The sequence below is a fragment of the Oncorhynchus tshawytscha genome, linkage group LG33 (assembly GCF_018296145.1).
Source record: "Oncorhynchus tshawytscha isolate Ot180627B linkage group LG33, Otsh_v2.0, whole genome shotgun sequence".
NCBI lineage: Eukaryota > Metazoa > Chordata > Actinopteri > Salmoniformes > Salmonidae > Oncorhynchus > Oncorhynchus tshawytscha.
Genome location: NC_056461.1, coordinates 14,858,748 through 14,882,096, shown reverse-complemented (window position 1 = coordinate 14,882,096; position 23,349 = coordinate 14,858,748). Strand labels below are relative to the sequence as shown.

Here is a 23,349-nt window from a genome sequence, read left to right as displayed (position 1 = left end):
CCCTCTGTCTCTCCCAGAGGGCTCAGGCCAGTGCCCTGTCCTGTCGGTAGCAGATATGCCCAGGCTAGTTACCACTCCAATGACCTGTGAACAGCAGCTCTCCTCTGCGGTCTGTGCCATCTGCAGTGTTGTGAAACATGTTCGGAGAGCAGTAGAATGAAAACTGCAGTGTCATGTGTTGATAATATAGATCGGACACTGCGATATGAGTTATTGTGAGAGACCGCTGATCAGATTCTCCCCTCTATTTTCCCTCCAGTACTTAATGTTGAAAATGGAAAGGCCAGCAATCGTTCAAAGCATCACCTTTGGGAAGTATGAGAAGACTCACGTGTGCAACCTGAAGAAGTTCAAAGTGTTTGGTGGGATGAGCGAAGAGAACATGACAGAACTCCTGTCCAGGTAATGGGCGAGGGCAGTGGGACAGTGAAGTGTTATTCTTTACTGTATAAATAACCTACCTTCCTGTCTGTACCATATTTATTCCTCTGCAGTGGCCTGAAGAATGACTACAACAAGGAGACCTTCACCTTGAAACACAAGATCGACGAACAGATGTTTCCCTGCAGATTTGTTAAAATAGGTGAGTTTCGAAATGGAATGGGCCCAAGGCTTGGGCCTACGTGTTGTACAGACTCAGTCCAGCTTGAAAATGGTTGTAGTGAAGGGATGCTACACGGCTGGAGATGGAAATAAGTCAAACTGGTGAAATAGTTGATGACTTAAATTATAGACCGTTCTCTTTGTCTCTCTCAGTGCCGCTGATGTCTTGGGGGCCCAGTTTTAACTTCAGTATCTGGTACATTGAGCTGCATGGCATAGAGGAACCTGATGTAGTGCAGCCCTGCCTTAACTGGTACAGCAAGGTGAGCCTGCCTCTGAGACGCTCACATACACAGTTGGTTAAGGGAGAGAATCAGTCTGAGTGTGTTACTTAAGCAATAAGGCCAGAGAGGGTGTGGTATTTGCAGAGTGTCTGGATACAGCCCTTAGCCATGGTATATTGGCCATATACTACAAACTCCAGAGATGCCTTATTGATATTATAAACTGGTTACCAACGTAATTCGAGCAGTAACTATATTTTGTCATACCTATGTTATACGGTCTGATATACCATGGCTGTCAGCCAATCCGCATTCAGGACTCGAACCACCCAGTTTATAATTAAGCAATAAGGCCCGATGAGGTGCGGTATATGGCCAATATACCATGGCTATAGGCTGTTCTTAGGTACGATGCAACTCTGATTGCCCCCGAGGTGCCTAAATGCTGTTATAAACTGGTTACCAACGTATTTAGAACAGTAAAACATTTTTTTTTTGTCATACCCGTGGTATACGGTCTGATATACCACAGCTTTCAGCCAATCAGCATTCAGGGCTCGAACCACCCAGTTTATAATATGAAGTATAACATTTGTAATGAAAAACATTGAACAAAGATGGAGCCAATATTACAGTGAGTGTGTTCCCTCCCACCCCCTTGGCCCCTCCCCTGTATTCCTCTAGTACCGGGAACAGGAAGCGATCCGCCTGTGCCTGAAGCACTTCCGGCAGCATAACTACACAGAGGCCTTTGAGTCGCTGCAGAAGAAGACACGCATCGCGTTGGAACACCAAATGCTGACACACCTCCACGACCGTCTGGTACTCCGGGGAGACTTTGATGCCTGTGAGGAGCTCATCGACAAAGCCGTCAAAGGTCCTGACACCCACACCTCCTCAGAAAGACCGATGGGGGCTGGACCTACTGCCCTGTACACATCAACTTCAATACAATTACATGACCTCAATCATCATACTAACTACAGACCTCTACCATCCCATGACTGCGATCTTGAAACCTAGCTCGGCTTATATTTAGCTCATAAATTCAGTGGATACCATAGTGATTCATTATTTACACTATAGACCCATGTATCTATACATTACCTTTTCATTTGATCAGATTGATTTGAAACCACAGGGCGTGGCAATGTCATCCTGACATCATACTTTCTTTTTGAGGTTGAAAAGGTAACAAAACTATTCACTTCTATCTCCTGGCTAAAATAATCTGGACAATCTTCCCGTGTTTGACCTTTTCCTCTGTAGATGGTTTATTTAACCAGTACATCAGCCAGCAAGAGTACAAGCCAAGATGGAGTCAGATCATCCCCAAGAGTAACAAAGGTACAACCGCCCAAGAGCCAAGCCCAGATGACATGAACAGTGAGACAAACTACTCAAGTAGGAAATGTGTTCTCATTAACAAAATGCTATGGTATGCTGTACACTACCGGTCTATAGCGATTAATCCATTTTTTCCCCCCGTCTCCCTTTCTCTTCTGCGCCTCCATTTTCCTTCAACACTCCATCCCTCTCCTACATTTTATTCCCTCCTTTCCCTCAACCCCTTTCTACCGCTCCCATCGCTCTCTCCAGGTAATGAGGATGACAACAGACCAGGGATGAGGGGAGGTCATCAGATGGTCATCGATGTTCAGACAGGTGAGGCATGCTGGCTAAAACCACACCTAGACAACACCCCCTATAATGTCGCCGATTACTTCAACTGGAATTCTTCCTCTTCCAAATGCGTTTTACAAACTGGCCTTAAAGGCCCCCACCAGAGGGCGATGTCATTCTTGTCCTTTAGCAGAAATTGACGTTTAGGTTCCACCTCTGCAGAATGACGCAGGCTGACAATACATATTCAAGAATTGGGGGTGGGAATGCCGTGGGTGCTTTCCACATGGAGTGGACAAATAACAACAAGTAGGGCACCAACAGCTGTCAGTGTAGCTAGCTAGCATGCTAACCTTGTCCGGGTAACTAATGTTATCTGTTGCTACACTGCATTCAAAAGATTAGGCAGCTAGGCTATGGTTGGTTCTGGAGTTGGATTTGTCATAAGAATGTAGGGAAAACTTTGCCACAGGTGGATAGGGTAAAGCAGTGTCTTTGCAATCTATTGTATCTCCAAAGGTTTGTCATTGTTCATAAATTGTGGCTGGGAATCTGGAAAGAATAAGATGACGCTCTGGTAATATGGGTAGCCTAACTATCAGGGGTGCAACTTTCACTGGGGATGCCCCCCCCACCTATTTTTGTCTCCTCCAGTTTTATCATTAGAATGTGATACAAAACGAGGCAACGGTGTGCTTTAGGACCATGCGGATGCCTCCGAGCGGTCGAGTAGGCTGTTTGGAGTGTTTATCCAACTGGTTAAGACCAAAGTTGCGTTCCTGCCAACTATTGAACGGTGTGGACTAGAGACACATTTTTCTACATTGTAATGGACACGGGGAAACCTTTGGTAGGCTCTTGCCATAGTTCTCACAGCTAGTGGAGGTGAAATAATAGGCTACAATGACTGCGTGCCGCAAATGATAAGTAACAACACCCTGAGCGCATCGAACACAAAACACTAATACTTGATGTAACAACAGCACAAGCTAGATAAACAAGTTTGTTGACATTTGATTTCTAGCAGCACCAATCAAAGCAGTGGAGTGTGTTCAAAACCATTCATCTTGCAGGGAGCGTGATTCCAAAATGCAATTTTAAATAAGTGCAAGTTGACAATTTATCCAATGAATTTTGGTAAAGAAGTGGAGGTGCAAAAACATAAATTTGTACCCCCTATTTTAATTTGTGACATGGCTCAGCCTACACTTGACTGCCTATGGTTAAAAGCTGTAGCCAGAGAAGGAAGAGGACGCGAGACACCTCACTCACTGTTTTTCTTTCTTTCTGGTTCAATAAAAGTCAATGAAGTAAGTAGACCAGACCCAGCTGCTGTTGCATTGGTGTCTGTGGGAGACCCAACCCATTAACTAGACCGGAACTGACAATGTTTTAAAATGGAAACAGCCTATCCGCCGTCTTTGCTGTAGCCAAATATTCTCTATATTGCTCAGCTTAGTTACGACTTGCAAACTTTGCAGGTGTTTCTGATTTAATAAACAATGCCATGCTGGTGGGTGGTACCATTTTGATGTAAAACCCAGCCCTGAAATGAAACGTGTGCACGTCATTTCATACTTTTTCTACTTTGATTAAAACAATGACTTATTGACTTTGTGTTGTCCAACGTCGTAGGTAAGCTCTTGCAATCGTCTTTCAACTCGAAAAAAGTGGATTTCTACTGCTGTGGGCGTACAAGACATATTATTGCCTTTTTAAAGCTGTTTTGTAGAAGACACAGTGGTTATTTTAGTGCTCGGTAATGTTTTGGTGACTTATTTGCCTGTAGGGGTTTGTAAAGACAAAGGCTTGTATTGTGCACATGTGTATACAGGCTGTGAGAAGCCTTGCATCTCACTGGTCTGTCTCTCAGGCCCCCAGACACTGAGTACTGTGTTTTTGGCCAATCCAGATGACCTAGAGTAACCCCCCCCCCCAACCTACAAAAACCTCCACACAGTCTGCACGCCATGCAAACATTACCCCTGTGTGCTGCTCTGCTGATTTGCCATGGTTACGGCCCATTGAACCTATGCACCGCTGTGTTAATTATGCACTCAAGCTACTCAATTCAGGGGTTCTTCAGGACTTCTGGAATGGAATGTAACTCTCTGTTTACTACAGTTTGAAGTGATGATTTCCTCCCAAAATTCTCATGATTGCACTCAGTATGGCAGTATGTAGTCTAAGTGTTTCTTGAATAGCCTTTTTCTACTCCTTAACCCTTTACACTCATGGTAGCAATTGAAAGGGGAAATTATCGGGCCAAAAGTGAGGACACAGCAGTCAAGCGTTAGATTAAGACGTCTAACTGGTGTATGGAAGTGGCCACACAGCTCTCCGAAGTGTGCACAGTTACTAAATCATTTCAATTCACTTTTATGGCTCAAGGAAAGAGTTTTCAACTATTAGGTGTGATTTTTAGCTCTCCTAGCTGTACCGTTGAAGAATTGAAGCAAGCACGGCCCTCCATCCCCATCACACAATTATTGTTTTCGCAATCCAGAATTGTCCATTTATAAATTGCATTCTGTGTCAGATTGGCACAATTTTGAAAGCTTATTCTCTTGCCAACATGACTAGCTAAGTTATAAAACACTATCTTCGTGTTAGGCTTTCATACGGCACTTTTCAGAGAAAAGGATAGTAATTTTGGTGTGCATAGAATGGATTATTGAGTACATTCAGGTGCGTGTTCTGCTGCTAATTTTCTTCACAATGTGACAAACGGGCTCCTTCTGATAAAAATGACCCAGGGTATGATGCCATGTCATCCTTGTAACTGTACATCAAATATAGCGATCATAAATGTTGATAATGTAAAGGACTTGAGTTTCGTCATATGGAAAAGCAAAGCGCACATTTGGACTTGTGGGTGTGTGGTTGGCTTGTATGACATCAAAGCAGTATTTATAATCAATGTCTCATCTTTCAAAACAAATCAAGTCCTCTTGATCTACAATATTCCCCTCTGATTAAATATGTGCAAAAGTAGCCCAATTAGCGAGAGGGGCGGGTGTATCTTCTTGTTGCGCTTATAACGGCTGTTTACAACGCCTGTCAGTTGAATCCCATGCAGCTCTGTAGTGGAGACCCTGAGTTCTGACGTCTTGTACAGCATGTTACTGTGTAGCCACTGCATTCCAATAGTGCTTATCAGTGACCAAATCGGCCATTTTCAACCAGTATACAGGTTTGAGTGTGAGGGGATAGTTTCAGGACCATTTTGCTTTGTGGTAGTCTTCTTGGTGTTTCAGTATAGGCACCAGAGTAGTTCAGTCATGTTGAATGCATCCCAGGTGTTGACCAGCGTTGGCTCCCTGTTTCCTACAGAGACGGTGTATCTTTTTGGGGGCTGGGACGGCACACAGGACCTGGCTGACTTCTGGGCCTACAGTGTTCAGGAGAACCAGTGGGTCTGCATCTCCAGAGACACAGAGAAGGAGGTGAGAGAGCAAGATGTATGAAAGACAGAAGGATGGTGGAAAAGAGGAGTTATGGTGACACAGAACAACACTGTTAAATGGTCCATACTGATTGTTACAGCTGCTTAATGTGCAGAACACTAAATTGTTTATAGAAATGATCATGATGGTCAAGGTGAAGGTAATGTCTATCTAACGGATGATTATAATGAAGATAATAGTTGAAAGTTTCACTATAGGAAAATATAACAAAGGCGTAATGTTTCTGATTAGGACCTGGATATCAACCAAGTTCAGTAAATGGTAGCAATGCTGTCACCACATGGGAGCAGGGGGCCGAGTCGTCTCATTCTCCTATTTTATAGATAGCTGGTGTGATGGCTTACCCCCCCCTTGTCCTCTCCCAGAGTGGTCCCAGTGCGCGGTCCTGTCACAAGATGTGCATCGACAGCCAGCGGCGGCAGATCTACACACTCGGCCGCTACCTAGACTCCAGCGTCAGGAACAGCAAGTCTCTGAAGAGTGACTTCTACCGCTACGACGTCGATGCCAACACCTGGACACTGCTCAGCGAGGACACGTCAGCCGACGGCGGGCCCAAGCTCGTCTTTGACCACCAGGTTACCCCATTATCTCGCCCCTCACACAGCTGTATCACACACACAAGTCCAAACTGGACCAAACTGGCTAGGAGTGAATTTAAACACTTTGGGCCTCATTCAAAATGGGTTACAGAGTTTTTGTTGGTTAAATAATTGGTCCACTCAGCCATCTGGAGGTGAGACAGGGGACTGATGATGAAGGCTTAGCCGGCTATAGTCTTGACATATTTTCCTCCTGTCCCACTTTTTAAGCTAAAAATTGATCTGTAAATGCCAAGGATTTTTGCATATTTTTTCCACTGCTCTAAGCCCAACACTGAAATCCAAATGTTGAATCTCATGACTCTCTCTTCGTACCCAATCTTTCTCTCCCTTTCTCTCATCCTTCCTCTCCTTATAGATGTGTATGGACTCGGAGAAGCACATGATCTATACGTTTGGTGGTCGGATTCTGATGTGTAACGGCAGTGTGGAGGACAGCAGGACGTCCGAACCCCAGTTCAGTGGGCTGTATGCCTTCCACTGCCAGGCTGGAACCTGGAGCCTGCTCAGAGAAGACTCCTGCAACGCTGGGCCTGAGGATGTCCAGTCACGCATCGGACACTGCATGCTCTTCCACACTGTGAGTTATGGGAGTAGTACCATGACTGGTGTTGATGTTAGGGTAATGTTGCCTGGATGTTACTGAACTGTGCTCATACACTCACACATATCAACACACAATGTGGCAACATTGCAGTGACATTCTTTATAGAATTCAGCACAAACACCAGAATGATTTATTGACCGAAACAAATCAATACCCACACAATCATGACTGAAGCATTCAGAATTCACTGCTTTCTGTTTTGTGTTTTTAGAGAAAGCAAAAGACATAACAGAACAAATATGCACCAATTTTACTCTCAGGACATTTATGAAGCCAAGCAAAATTGTTCAGACTATTATCTTGTTTCACAGAAGAATGTAAACCATTCAGTTTTGGCATGAACTATGAACTAGATTTTGCTCTTCTCTCATCCCACCCTTCCTTTCTCCAGAGGAATCGTTGTCTGTATGTGTTCGGAGGTCAGAGGTCAAAGACGTACCTGAATGACTTCTTCAGCTACGACGTGGACGGGGACCATGTGGAGATCATCTCAGACGGAACCAAGAAGGACTCCGGCATGGGTAAGACTGTCCGCTTAGTATAGTACAACCGGCAACTTAATTGTTTAGTGCCAACATTTTGTTCCAAATGGATCTGGTCAGATGTCAGATTGGCAGGTCTAATGCCAAGGGTGTTGCAAGGCTAAACTTATTTAGGTTTTCATGTAGAAGTCCCCTTTACTGCTTTCAGCACGATGCACTTGCACCCTGGGTTCCGACCATTCTGCAGGGCAACAGAGAATCCAGTAGCGCGGCCGTAGTGCGTTTCTTTACAAAGTTGGAATTCATAATTGCTTGCTGTGATTAGAAAGTGAGCAGTTGATGTCATCAGCTTCTGAGAATAGTATTTTTGTCATGTGCAAATGGGGTTCTTAGAAATTCCCACCCCCGTATTATTGTGGTATTTAGCAAAACCACAGGAACATTTAATTAGATTGCGCTCTCACACCACACACACACACACACACACTGTTTCAATCTCTCACAATTCACTTTCTCTTTAGGTTTTATTCTCACTCTCTCACAGAACCACACTCTTTCATCCTCTACTTTTTCTATTACACACACAGGGTTGCAAAGCTACTGGTATTTCACTAAAGTTACTGGAACCTTCAGTAATTTTGATAATTAACAGAAAAGATAACAAACTCAGCAAAAAAAGAAATGTCCCTTTTTCAGGATCTTTTACTTTTTTGGTTACTACATGATTCCATATGTGATATTTCATAGTTTTGATGTCGTCACTATTATTCTACAATGTAGAAAATTTTATTTAAAAAAATAAATAAAGAAAAACCTTTGAGTAGGTTTGTCCAAACTTTTGACTGATACTGTCTGTCTAAATAAATAAATATATATTCAAACATAAATTACCAAAGTTATCATATCAGCTCAGCAAAAAAGGAAACGTCCTCTCACTGTCAACTGCGTTTATTTTCAGCAAACTTGTGTAAATATTTGTATGAACATAACAAGATTCAACAACTGAGACATAAACTGAACAAGTTCCACAGACATGTGACTAACAGAAATGGAATAATGTGTCCCTGAACAAAGGGGGGGGTCAAAATCAAAAGTAACAGTCAGTATCTGGTGTGGCTACCAGCTGCATTAAGTACTGCAGTGCATCTCCTCCTCATGGACTGCACCAGATTTGCCAGTTCTTGCTGTGAGTCTTACCCCACTCTTCCACCAATTGACCTTAATTGCCTACCATCTGTAAACTGTTAGTGTCTTAATGACCATTCCACAGGTGCATGTTCATTAATTGTTTATGGTTCATTGAACAAGCATGGGAAACAGTGTTTAAACCCTTTACAATGAAGATCTGTGAAGTTATTTGGATTTTTACAAAGAATCTTTGAAAGACAGGGTCCTGAAAAAGGGACGTTTCTTTTTTTGCTGAGTTTTGTCAAGACATTGACAAGGTTATGTAACTTTTTAAAAATTGAAATAATGATTGTGTTCTTCAAACTTTGCTTTCGTCAAAGAATCCTCCATTTGCAGCAATTACAGCCTTATAGACCTTTGGCGTTCTGGTTGTTAGTTTGTTGAGGTAATCTGAAGAGATTTCACCCCATGCTTCGTGAAGCACCTCCCATAAATTGGGATTGGCTTGATGGGCACTTCTTATTTACCATACAGTCAAGCTGCTCCCACAACAGCTCAATAGAGCTGACCAGATCTTCAGTTTCTTGGCAATTTCTCGCATGGAATAGCTTTCATTTCTCAGAACAAGAATAGACTGACGAGTTTCAGAAGACAGTTCTTTGTTTCTGGCCATTTTGAGCCTGTAATCGAACCCAGAAATGCTGATGCTCCAGATACTCAACTAGTCTAAAGAAGGACTTTTTTTTTTATTGCTTCTTTAATGAGAACAACAGTTTTCAGCTGTGCTAACGTAATTGCAAAAGTTTTTTTTAATGATCAATTAGCCTTTTTAAAATGTAAACTTGGATTCGCTAATATAACTTGCCATTGGAACACAGGAGTGATGGTTGATGATAATGGGCCTCTGTACGCCTATGTAGATATTCCATTAAAAAAATCTGCCATTTCCAGCTACAAAAGTAATTTACAACATTCAGTGTCTACACTGTATGTATCAATTTGATGTAATTTTTTTTGTAACAGTATTTTTATTGGAATTTCACAATTTTCACCCATATTAAGAGATACAACAACAGAGACAAAGCACACAGAACAAAAACAAGAAAAACAGCACCCACTTACACATCAACGTGCATATATATATATATATACACATACAAACATACACACACATACATATACCCATGCATATATACGAATACATACGCGCACGCACACACACACATACACACTCATACATACGTACACCATTTTCCTCTTCCCGCTCAGTGCTTCTCTCACCCCATCACCATCATTGCGTCTCTCAATACATACATACATTTTAAACAAACTTACAAACAGAAATTAAACAAAAAAGCTCAGTTTAAACCAAGAGGTTAGGTTCCACACATGGAACGTACAGTGTAGTTCTGAAATGCATAGATCCCCGCCATTCTAAGAGAATCCTTGCAGCATAATCGCTGATACCTCAGGTTCTAGGTAATTTCGATAAGGTTCCCATACTTTGTAGAACTGGTCTGTTTTAGAATGCAATGTACATGTCAGATATTCCAGAGGCACCCATTCAAATAGTATCTTATGCCAATCTTTAATAGAAGGAACCTTATCACTAATCCACTGTAAAAGGATGTTTTTCCTCGCTGCGAAGGTAAGGATGTTGTAAAGCCTCCTTTTACCCACAGAAGTAACATGCCTACTAGGGAGACCTAACAGTAAAGAAACTGGGTCCAATTCTAGATCAACCCCTAGGATCTTTTCAATTTCTTGCAGAACACCAGACCAGTATCTTTGTATTTTGGTACATGACCATAAACAATGTGTTAGGGTGCCTGTATCAGTTTTGCATTTAAGACACTGAGAGGAAGTGGGGCTAAAAGCATGTCTGCGATTTGGGGATATATGCAATCTGTGTATTATTCTTAATTGGATTGCTCTAGTACGGTTACATATAGATATTGTTTTTGCATATCTCCAAATGTCCTCCCACATCTCTTCGTCAATAGTAACAGACAATTCTTTCTCCCACACTTGTTTCACCCTCTGTGTGTTGACAGCAGAAAAGGACCTTAAAGTATCATAAAACAGACTTAGACATTTTCCTTTGTGGGAAAAAAAGCATTCTTTCAATGACACACATCTAGGTTACCAATTAAGGTGGTGCTCTTCAGAACATAATGTCTTACTTGTAGGAAGCGGGAAAAGTCCTGCTTTGGGAGTCGATATTTCTCGACCATCTGCTCAAATGACAACAAAATCTTATCTGCAAATAAGTCATTTAGCCTGCGTATGCCCTTATTAAGCCATAAGTTAAAGCCATCATCCAGCAATCCTGGACTGAAATCTGGGTTGTTAAGAATTGGGGTAAGAGCAGAGGTTAGTTTGGACCTTCCCAGGAAGCGTTGAACTGACCTCCATACTTTGAGTGTGTTAAGTGTAACGGGATTATTGCAGTGATCTTCTACAGACTTGAAACTTCTGAAAAATAAAAGATCCTGTAAGGGGTATTTTGAAAGAGAAGTCTCAATGTCTAACCAAATAGAGGAGTCATCATTTGTGATCCAGTCAGAAATATAACAAAGGTGGGCACACCATTGATAGAACCTGATATTGGGCAGGTCCAAGCCGCCCATAGAACTTGGCAGCTGCAATATTGCTATCTTAAGTCTTGGCTTGCGTTTACTCCATATAAAGGAACTTAGCCATCCATTTACATCCTTTATTACCTTATTGGAGAGTAATACTAGGATCATTTGGATTGGGTAAAGTAGTCTAGGTAAAATGTTAATTTTCAAGAGGGATATTCTACCCAACCAAGAAATCGGGAGAGAGTTCCAGCGCTCCAGATCCTGTCTTATTGTATCAAACAAGGGAACAAAATTGGCTTTGTACATTAGCTGGAATTTAGGAGTTACAAATATACCCAGATACATGAAACCTGAGGGAGACCATTTAAAAGGGAAGGGGGAGAATTATTAGGTACAGAGTGTAGGCTACCAAGTGGCATAGCCTCTGACTTAGTAAGGTTAATCTTGTAGCCTGAGAATTTGCTGAATAATTCAATAATATTAATAAGAGATGTAATTGAAGTCTCGGGACTAGAGATGAATATCAGGACATCATCAGCATACAAGCTTATTTTATGGTGAACATCACCAATGAGCAGCCCCTGTATAGCAGGCGTTACCCTGATGGCCTCGGCCAGTGGTTCCATAACGAGTGCAAAGAGGGGGGATAAAGGACAGCCCTGTCTGGTACCTCTGTGTATAGAGAAGCTATTTGACCTTAGCCCATTAGTAAGGACAGCAGCCTGAGGATCATCATATAAAACTTTCACCCATTTTATAAAGTTGTCCCCCAGACCAAATGTATTTAGAGCAAATAATAGGTAAGACCACTCCACACGATCAAATGCTTTCTCAGCATCTAGGGAGAGCACAAGACCATCCACAGCACTTTGTTGGTAGGCTTGAATTACATTAAGAAGCCGCCTGACTTTGTTGCATGACTTACGGCCCCTAACGAAGCCAGTTTGGTCTCCTTTCACAATTAGTGGCAGTGAGTCCTCTAATCTTGTGGCTAGAATTTTAGAAAGCAATTTTCTATCCACATTCAGAAGGGAAATTGGTCTGTACGAGGAACAAGACTCTGGACATTTTCCCTTTTTGAGAATAAGTGAAATGTTGGCTTCTCTCAGCGTTTGAGGGAGTTGGTCATTTGAAAATGAGTGGTTAAACATATCACGCAATGGCTCAAGGATCAGGCCATGGAACTCTTTATAGAACTCACTACAAAACCCGTCTGGTCCTGGGGCCTTACCATTTTGCAGATTCTTAATTGCGAACATTATCTCTTCCTTGGGAATAGGGGCATTGAGATAGTGAGATAGTAGGGAGCTCAATCTTCCAAAAGAAGTTCTCCATTAATTTGGGTGCATCCTTTGGCAGTTCTGAGTCATAAAGGTTTGTATAAAATTTCTTAAATGAGTCACTTATCAATTTATTTTCATATAAATGATTACCATCAGAATCAGTAATAGTAGCAATTAACTGAGAGTCAGCCCTCTTTTTAGCTAGGTATGCCAAGTACTTTCCTGGCTTATCGCCATGTTCATATAGCTTTTGCCTGACAAATCTTATTTTCTTTTCAGCGTCCTGTGTTAGGAGAGAGTCTAACGTTGATCTAATGACTGATATTTCCATTAATAGGGCAGGAGTGGGCGTTTAATGTAGTCCTTCTCTTTAGTTCCTAATTCACCCTCTAACATTTTTTGCTTTTCCCGCTTTTTCCGTCTCTTAGTAGCTGTGTATGACATAATCAGACCCCTGGCATACGCTTTACAGGTCTCCCAAAGGAGCGAGGGGTTATCTGTTGATTGAGAGTTAATAGAGAAAAATGCTTTAAACTCTGTAATAAAATATGATGTGAATGTATGGTCTTTAAGAATGGTTGTGTTCACCCTCCAATGTCTTGACCGATTGAATTCCCCATTGAGTTTTATGTCCAGGATCACCTCAGCATGATCAGATATGACTATGCTTCCTATCCTAGTGGATAAAACCGACTGCAACGTCCAGGGCAGATATGACGTCCTGGGCATAATCTATTCTAGTCTGACATTCATGAGGTGCAGAGAAAAAAGTGAACTCTCTGTTGGAGGGATGAAAAGCTCTCCAGACATCCGCATACCCCAGATCATCACAAATAGCTTTAAGTGACTTAGCTTGAGGAGAGAGTGAAGCTATACCGCTGAGAAACTTATCAATAAGGGGGTTCAACAAGCAGTTAAAATCTCCTCCAACCACTGCAGTGTCCGAGTTTAATTCTGAAAAGTCTAGAAATACCTTAGTTAGGAAATCAGGGGGGTGATTAGGGGAAATATTCATTATGGAAATGTTCTGCCCTTGTAAAGTACCATTAATTATAACAAAGCGACCAAAATTATCTTTCACACAATTCAAGACCTTAAGTAGTAAGTTCTTTTTCACCAGAATTGCTACACCTCTACTTCTGGATGTAAATGATGAGACAAACACTTGACCAAACCCCCCCCCTTGTTGTAATTTCAGGTGCTCCTTATCATCCAAATGAGTTTCTTGCAACAGGGCAATATCAATATTTTCTTTATTCAAAAAAGACAGTACCTTCTTCCTTTTAATGGGGTTATGGCTCCCTCTAATGTTCCATGTACATACACGGTCTGTTACCTGCCATTGCATCTTGACCATTCAATATCCAGACTGGATCCTACTGTAAAAGTGGGGTGGTACCTTTTTCCATGTGTTGAACTCTCCTCTATCTCACTGAGCATAAATAAACGATATGAACCCTGAACTCGAACTATACTAAACCCAAAAATTAAACATGTAAAGATCCAAAAGGGGGTTTTCCCACTAGCTAACATGCAGGGGATTTCAACTCTCCAATGTAGACTCTTAAGTCCGCATTGCCGCTCAATAGCCTCATCCTTTATATGTATGGAAAATAAAATCAATAGAAGAAGATTGAGGCTCTTCCACCTAAAACCAAGCCCGGGCACCAATGTGGATTCACACATATCTCAGCCTGAGCTACAGTGCCCTGCGAAAGTATTCGGCCCCCTTGAACTTTGCGACCTTTTGCCACATTTCAGGCTTCAAACATAAAGATATAAAACTGTATTTTTTTGTGAAGAATCAACAACAAGTGGGACACAATCATGAAGTGGAACGACATTTATTGGATATTTCAAACTTTAACAAATCAAAAACTGAAAAATTGGGCGTGCAAAATTATTCAGCCCCCTTAAGTTAATACTTTGTAGCGCCACCTTTTGCTGCGATTACAGCTGTAAGTCGCTTGGGGTATGTCTCTATCAGTTTTGCACATCGAGAGACTGACATTTTTTCCCATTCCTCCTTGCAAAACAGCTCGAGCTCAGTGAGGTTGGGTGGAGAGCATTTGTGAACAGCAGTTTTCAGTTCTTTCCACAGATTCTCGATTGGATTCAGGTCTGGACTTTGACTTGGCCATTCTAACACCTGGATATGTTTATTTTTGAACCATTCCATTGTAGATTTTGCTTTATGTTTTGGATCATTGTCTTGTTGGAAGACAAATCTCCGTCCCAGTCTCAGGTCTTTTGCAGACTCCATCAGGTTTTCTTCCAGAATGGTCCTGTATTTGGCTCCATCCATCTTACCATCAATTTTAACCATCTTCCCTGTCCCTGCTGAAGAAAAGCAGGCCCAAACCATGATGCTGCCACCACCATGTTTGACAGTGGGGATGGTGTGTTCAGGGTGATGAGCTGTGTTGCTTTTACGCCAAACATAACGTTTTGCATTGTTGCCAAAAAGTTCCATTTTGGTTTCATCTGACCAGAGCACCTTCTTCCACATGTTTGGTGTGTCTCCCAGGTGGCTTGTGGCAAACTTTAAACAACACTTTTTATGGATATCTTTAAGAAATGGCTTTCTTCTTGCCACTCTTCCATAAAGGCCAGATTTGTGCAATATACGACTGATTGTTGTCCTATGGACAGAGTCTCCCACCTCAGCTGTAGATCTCTGCAGTTCATCCAGAGTGATCATGGGCCTCTTGGCTACATCTCTGATCAGTCTTCTCCTTGTATGAGCTGAAAGTTTAGAGGGACGGCCAGGTCTTGGTAGATTTGCAGTGGTCTGATACTCCTTCCATTTCAATATTATCGCTTGCACAGTGCTCCTTGGGATGTTTAAAGCTTGGGAAATCTTTTTGTATCCAAATCCGGCTTTAAACTTCTTCACAACAGTATCTCGGACCTGCCTGGTGTGTTCCTTGTTCTTCATGATGCTCTCTGCGCTTTTAACGGACCTCTGAGACTATCACAGTGCAGGTGCATTTATACGGAGACTTGATTACACACAGGTGGATTGTATTTATCATCATTAGTCATTTAGGTCAACATTGGATCATTCAGAGATCCTCACTGAACTTCTGGAGAGAGTTTGCTGTACTGAAAGTAAAGGGGCTGAATAATTTTACACGCCCAATTTTTCAGTTTTTGATTTGTTAAAAAAGTTTGAAATATCCAATAAATGTCGTTCCACTTCATGATTGTGTCCCACTTGTTGTTGATTCTTCACAAAAAAAATACAGTTTTATATCTTTATGTTTGAAGCCTGAAATGTGGCAAAAGGTCGCAAAGTTCAAGGGGGCCGAATACTTTCGCAAGGCACTGTATAGCGGCTATTACTTTAGCAAGAAAAATCATAAATATACGAATATTACTGAGCCGGAGTACGTGAGGACTCACACCACTGTTTCATGATCAGATTCAACCAAAAATAAACAAAGTTATCCAATGCTGTGGAGGTGCAGCTTAAAGTTATTTACCCGAGAGTCAATAAACGCAGCAGCCTCTTCAGGTGTGTAGAGCTTGTTAGGTGATCCGTTGACCATAATCTTCAATGTGGCCGGGTACAACAGTGCGTAGTCCATCTTCATTCTCCTGAGTCGAGCCTTCGCCTCATCAAACGCTTTGCGTCTTCGTACAACCGCTGTGGAATAATCATTGAAGAACGAGACCTTTGGACCTTTATGTTGACTACCATCAGAGACGATTTTTCTAGCCGCATCCATGACGCGCTGCTTGTCGGTGAAGTTGTGGAACTTTATAACCACCGGCTGTGGGCGCTGATTGGGACCGGGTATCGGTGCTTGAGAGCGATGGGCTCTGTCCAGCTTCACACGACCAGCCTTAGTGTCCATTTGTAGGAAGCCAGGGATCCATTCCTCAAAGAATTTTACTGAACGTGTCCCTTCAGAATTTTCCGGAAGTCCCACAACACGAATATTGCATCTGCGTCCTCAATTATCCAAGTCGTCAATGTGCTCCGCCATTTCGCGCACCTGTTTCTCAAGTGCTTTTATCTTAGCGTCCATAGATGTAGTTGAAGTTTCCACTGCAGCAATTCTTCCTTCCGCCTCACCAACACGTTTCACAACCCTCTGTATTTCAGCTGAATGGCCTGCTATTGCTTCCAAGACCGTTCTTATCTTAGCATCGATCACTTTAGTAATGTTATCAGTCATCTTTTGAATCATCAGGTCCATTGTGCCTGGATCCGCAATGGTGTTAGCTTCGCTAACGTTAGCTAGCTCCTCATGCACATCCACAGGGGTGGTGGTTTTGGTCGACTTCTTAGTAGTTCTATTGGGCATGTTGTCGGAGATTTTTGCGAAATAGTCGTCAAGACTCATTATATGGTAACTTATTTAGCCAATTCTACCACTTTTTCAAGCTAGGAGATTAATGTAAGAATATAAATTTACGAATGCCACGAGAGCTCGTGAAACACCGTGTTCTCTCTACGGTGCCATTTTGTCCTTTGTCATTTTGTTATTTTAATGTATAAAAAATTGACATTTCTAAGTGACCCCAAACGTTTGAACTGTTGTTCCTAAAGCTCTGGGAAAAATTAAGAGACCACTGCAAAATTATTAGTTTCTCTGATTTTACTATTTATAGGCATGTGTTTGGGTAAAATGAACGTTTTTGTTTTATAAACTATTGACATTTAGAGCATTTATTTGCTGAAAATGACAACTGGTCAAAATAACAAAAAAGATGCAGTGTTGTCAGACCTCAAATAATGCAAAGAAAATAAGTTCATATTCATTTTTAAACACAATACTCAATGTTTTAGAAAATCAACATTTGATGGAATAACCCTGATTTTCATTCACAGCTTTCATGCGTCTTGGCATGCTCTCCACCAGTCTTTCACATTGATGTTGGGTGACTTTATGCCACTCCTGGAGCAAAAATTCAATCAGCTCTGCTTTTTTTGATGGCTTGTGACCATCCATCTTGATCACATTCCAGAGGTTTTCAATGGGGTTCAGGTCTGGAGACTGGGCTGGCCATGACAGGGTCTTGATCTGGTGGTCCTCCATCCACACCTTGATTGACCTGGCTGTGTGCCATGGAGCATTGTCCTGCTGGAAAAAAAACAATCCTCAGAGATGGGGAACATTGTAAGATCAGAAGGAAGCACGTTTTCTTCTAGGACAACCTGGTACGTGGCTTGATTCATGCATCCTTCACAAAGACACATCTGACCGATTCCAGCCTTGCTGAAGCACCCCCTGATCATTCGAGGTCTGACAACACTGCGTCTTTTTTGTTATTTTGACCAGTTATTTTCTGCAAATAAATGCTCTAAATTACCATTTTTTTATTTGGGAAAAATGTCAGTAGTTTTATAGAATAGAACAAAAATGTTCATTTTACCCAAACACATACCTATAATTAGTAAAACTAGAGAAACTGATAATTTTGCAGTGGTTTCTTAATTTCTTTCAGAGCTTTGTTTGTGTGTTTTTGTTCACACATACAAATTAAACACCAATGGTATTCACTAAGTTTATATTTAGGATTGTTTTACAGCTTTGTCATTCAATAGTTTTTGTAAAAATCATCTTGTTCATTATTTCATATATTTTACATGTGATAAAAGGCCGCACAGGGGGCCAGAGATGATTAGACACCTGTGATAATCTGAAGTACTCAAAAGGGCCTGTACATGTCTTGTGATAAATTACATCCTTGAAAGATAACAAAATTCTGGTAGTTTGCTGGTGAACTTAGAAAGTTTCCAGTAATGTACCCTCCCTTTGCAACCCTACACACACACACACACACACACACACACACACGCAGTCTGTATGCTAACCTGAGCAAATCGCAACGTTGCACTCCGTTTAGTCGCTATCAGCTGATGCTTTGTGTGTAGCCTAATCTGTCTTTTTCCCCTCAAGATGGTGACTCAGTGATACTACCTTTACGGAACTCCCCATCACATATCTTCATCTACCCTTACACTAAAGAATCTTAATAGAATCTGGGGTTTCAGATGCAGTAGATGGCTGTAGGAGATACCATCTCATGGTTCCTCTATTAAAGTGACGTGACAGACTTTTCAGTGCAGCTCATTAAAAGGCACAGGGCAGCAGAGAGAGAAAGAGATGCTTGTTGTCCTGAAACAGATTGTCTAAGATCTCTGGATGGGCAGAGCTGGACTGGACTGGCGTGATGATGGCAGAGTATTAATAGGACCTCTGTCTGTGTGCCTCTCGCATCTGTGTCATCCTGCAAGAACGAGAGATGGGGAGGGAAGTTGGAGGGAGGCAGAAGTAGAAAGAGAGGGAGCGAAGAGGCCGAAAGGGAGAGCGAGTAAGGGAGAAGCCGAAAGATGCAGAATGAGCAAGCGAGAGCAAAAGAACAGGAGAGATGGAGCGAGAAAGAACAGAATGTATTTTGGCAGGAAGGAAGTAGCAAGCCCAAACAGTGCTCTTGTAATCATTCTCTAATGTTTATCGCTGCCACAACTGCTCTGTGTTCTGCTCCAGTACCACAGAAACATCTTCCTGTTCATTTCCATTTTAGAACTGTGCTCTAATAAGCTCTATATCTATCCCAAATGGCACCCTATTCCCTATATTGTGTACTATTGAACAGGGCCCATAGCTTTTGGTCAAAAGTAGTGCACTGCATATGTGTTAGGGTGCCATTTGGGATTCACATGGGCCCTGGTCAAAAGTAGTGCACTGCATATGGGTTAGGGTGCCATTTGGGACTCACATGGGCCCTGGTCTAAAGTAGTACACTGCATATGTGTTAGCTTTCATCCCAAATAGCACCCTATGTCTGAAGGGCAGAGCACAGTCTAGTGGCTCTGTCCTTCTGGTGGATTTTTTCTTGTTATTCAAATAAACTTCTTTGTTTTGTTGATTCTCTAAAACAGTCTAATCTCTACTCAAGTTACACAGGCTGGTTGACCTAGGGGCCTGTGTTATTTATCCAAAAGTTAATGCCTAGCTTAATGTCTTGGAACAGGACGTTGTCGCATAATTCATGTTGTGTGCTGTTTGGCAAACTGTCTATGGACCTTGTTTGAGAAATGGTCCTAATTTTCCTTGAAAGCATATGGTGGGTTCCATAAAAATGTATTCGTTCAAGTACTAAGTGATTTAAAAAATGTCCTCCCAGCACAACACCTCTTCTTTGTTTTGACACTGTTCTTACTATCATTGCCAGGGTAACGACCCACATAGATTTGATACACTATGAAGTCATTGCGAAAGCTTATACCTGCTTCTTACTTACAAGTACTGAAACACGTGACGAATAAGCAGCCGATGACCACAAACAGAAGTACTTGGCCTATATGTGCGCTATACATATGAATAGGAGCATACTGTATACACTGTGACGTGTCATGACCACAAACGCATCATGTGCAATCAGGGGATTGCTTTAGACAAGCAATGTACGTAAATCGGGGTAAAACAACATGCATATGGATAGTTGCATACTGTTTTACACTGTGACCGCAAACACATCCTGTTCTGTCAGTAATGCAAATCCGTAGAAAAACAAACATACATTTGCATTGTGTCCTGTTTGTTTCCAGAGAATTTCGTTGCCATGTGAGCAGTCTTTTGCTTTTGTGGTCTATCCCATTTCTCTCAAGTCTTTTAATCGTGGCCTCTGATGGAAAAAATGTGCGATAGCGTTAAATAACCATAGAGCCCAGAATTCTGTGACCAGGAAAAATGCTGAATCCCTGCCATTCTCTCTCTGTGTTATCTCAATGTAGCCTGCTATTATCTCTCGGTGTGTGTGTTATCTCAATGTAGCCTGCTATTCTCTCTCTGTGTGTGTGTTATCTCAATGTAGCCTGCTATTATCTCTCGGTGTGTGTGTTATCTCAATGTAGCCTGCTATTATCTCTCGGTGTGTGTGTTATCTCAATGTAGCCTGCTATTCTCTCTCTGTGTGTGTGTTATCTCAATGTAGCCTGCTATTCTCTCTCTGTGTGTGTGTGTTATCTCAATGTAGCCTGCTATTATCTCTCGGTGTGTGTTATCTCAATGTAGCCTGCTATTCTCTCTCTGTGTGTGTGTTATCTCAATGTAGCCTGCTATTCTCTCTCTGTGTGTGTGTGTTATCTCAATGTAGCCTGCTATTCTCTCTCTGTGTGTGTGTTATCTCAATGTAGCCTGCTATTCTCTCTCTGTGTGTGTGTGTTATCTCAATGTAGCCTGCTATTCTCTCTCTGTGTGTGTGTGTGTTATCTCAATGTAGCCTGCTATTATCTCTCGGTGTTCTCAGAAGCATCAATCTATGTTTTAAACCTCTCTCTGATGTGTGTTTGTCCCACAGTGCCGATGACGGGCTTTACCCAAAGGGCCACCATAGACCCAGAGCTGAATGAGATCCACGTCCTGTCTGGCCTCAGCAAGGACAAGGACAAACGAGAAGAGAACGTCCGTAACTCATTCTGGATCTACGACATCGCACGCAACAACTGGTACGAATCACACACACACAGTCTTGTATAACTAACCATTTGGACACACACATTGCAGTCCCATTCACATATTTTCCCTAACCCTAGCTCCTAACCCTAAAACTAACCCTAGCTCCTAAACCTAATTCTAACCTTAACCCAAAACCCCCTAGAAATAGCATTTGATCTTGTGGGGACAAACAAAATGTTTGTTTACTGTTCTTGTGGAGACTTTTGGTCCCCACAAGTGTAGTTGAACACGCCCACACACCAGCAAACGCACACAGTAAGACACTTTGATACAATCGTCAACCAGTAACATCCTATTTCAAAGGCTTTCCTGACCTGAAAGTGAGTTTCATAATCTCTCTGCCCTTCAAAAGAGAACTAAATGTTCTTTCAGAGGGTGTGTTTCAGAGGGTGTGTGTGTTGTACCTCTGCACCTTCATGGAGAAAGTCTTTGTTCTGGCCTAGCTAATTTGGTCAGTTGAAACAGTGCTTGTGAGAGAACAGGCTGTCAGTGCTGCCTGCTGCTGTTTCCGGTACACTGCTTTCTCCAGTCCTTCTTTTTACTGAGTGTTCAGTAAATTAAGTCAATGTAACGGCTCAAGCTGTGTGTGTGTTTCTCCGTAGGAGGCTGTCTAGAAGTGTGTTCCAATATTTGCTTCAGGGTGTGTGGGCGTGTTTCCTTTTTAAGGTACAGAAACACAATGGATGTTCCTCTTCAGGGTTAAGGCTATGTGCGTACTAACTTGTTGTACTGTGTGTGTGTGTGTGTGTGCGCCCGCCCGCCCGCCCGCCCCTGCACGCTGCAGGTCGTGTGTGTATAAGAATGACCAGGCGGTGAAGGAGAACCCCAGTAAGGCTCTGCAGGAGGAGGAGCCCTGTCCACGCTTCGCACACCAGCTGGTCTATGATGAAATGCACAAGGTCACACACACGCGCGCACACATGCTTAAAAAAAAAATGTGGACCTTTATTTAACCAGATTAGTCTGGTTGAGAACATTTATTTTTCAAGAGAGACCTGAACGAAGACAGCAGCATCAACACATCAGTTTCAGACAGACACATGACATCAACCAGACCAAGATAGTGGGGCAAAAAAGTATTTAGTCAGCCACCAATTGTGCAAGTTCTCCCACTTAAAAAGATGAGAGGCCTGTCATTTTCATCATAGGTACACTTCAACTATGACAGGCAAAATGAGAAAAGAAAATCACATTGTAGGATTTTTAATTAATTTATTTGCAAATTATGGTGGAAAATAAGTATTTGGTCAAAAACAAAAGTTTATCTCAATACTTTGTTATATACCCTTTATTGGCAATGACCGAGGTCAAATGTTTTCTGTAAATCTTCACAAGGTTTTCACACACTGTTGCTGGTATTTTGGCCCATTCCTCCATGCAGATCTCCTCTAGAGCAGTGATTTGTTTTGGGGCTGTTGCTGGGCAACACGGACTTTCAACTCCCTCCAAAGATTTTCTTTGGGGTTGAGATCTGGAGACTGGCTAGGCCACTCCAGGACCTTGAAATGCTTCTTACGAAGCCACTCCTTCGTTGCCCGGGCGGTGTGTTTGGGATCATTGTCATGCTGAAAGACCCAGCCACGTTTCATCTTCAATGCCCTTGCTGATGGTAGGATTTGTTAATTTGGTCCCAGCTCTCTGCAGGTCATTCACTAGGTCCCCCCGTGTGGTTCTGGGGTTTTTGCTCACCGTTCTTGTGATCATTTTGACCCCACGGGGTGAGATCTTGCGTGGAGCCCCAGATCGAGGGAGATTATCAGTGGTCTTGTAGGTCTTCCATTTCCTAATAATTGCTCCCACAGTTGATTTCTTCAAACCAAGCTGCTTACCTATTGCAGATTCAGTCTTCCCAGCCTGGTGCAGGTCTACAATTTTGTTTCTGGTGTCCTTTGATAGCTCTTTGGTCTTGGCCATAGTGGAGTTTGGAGTGTGACTGTTTGAGGTTGTGGACAGGTGTCTTTTATACTGATAACAAGTTCAAACAGGTGCCATTAATACAGGTAACGAGTGGAGGACAGAGGAGCCTCTTAAAGAAGAAGTTACAGGTCTGAGAGCCAGATCTTGCTTGTTTGTAGGTGACCAAATACTTATTTTACACCATAATTTGCAAATAAATTCATTAAGAATCCTACAATGTGATTTTCTGGATTTTTTTTCTTCTCATTTTGTCTGTCATAGTTGAAGTGTACCTATGATGAAAATTACAGGTCTCATTTTTTTAAGTGGGAGAACTTGCACAATTGGTGGCTGACTAAATACTTTTTTGTC

The 23,349-nt window shown here is 42.1% G+C and overlaps 1 protein-coding gene across 3 annotated transcripts in view; it reads left to right on the top strand.

Moving 5' to 3' along the window:
- LOC112215015 (muskelin) overlaps positions 1 to 23,349 on the top strand; it is a 36,912-nt gene that overhangs the window by 9,349 nt on the left and 4,214 nt on the right. Inside the window, exons 3-14 of one of the 3 annotated variants that reach the window (XM_042311139.1) lie at positions 260 to 402; positions 495 to 583; positions 757 to 866; positions 1,512 to 1,704; positions 2,097 to 2,174; positions 2,427 to 2,492; positions 5,784 to 5,896; positions 6,283 to 6,495; positions 6,878 to 7,099; positions 7,518 to 7,647; positions 20,924 to 21,071; positions 21,866 to 21,980. In XM_042311139.1, coding sequence (XP_042167073.1) covers positions 260 to 402; positions 495 to 583; positions 757 to 866; positions 1,512 to 1,704; positions 2,097 to 2,174; positions 2,427 to 2,492; positions 5,784 to 5,896; positions 6,283 to 6,495; positions 6,878 to 7,099; positions 7,518 to 7,647; positions 20,924 to 21,071; positions 21,866 to 21,980 — 1,620 coding nt within the window. Of the gene's footprint in view, positions 1 to 259; positions 403 to 494; positions 584 to 756; positions 867 to 1,511; positions 1,705 to 2,096; positions 2,232 to 2,426; positions 2,493 to 5,783; positions 5,897 to 6,282; positions 6,496 to 6,877; positions 7,100 to 7,517; positions 7,648 to 20,923; positions 21,072 to 21,865; positions 21,981 to 23,349 lie in introns of all 3 variants that reach the window. The other 2 variants (XM_042311138.1, XM_042311137.1) reach the window with 2 other exon arrangements.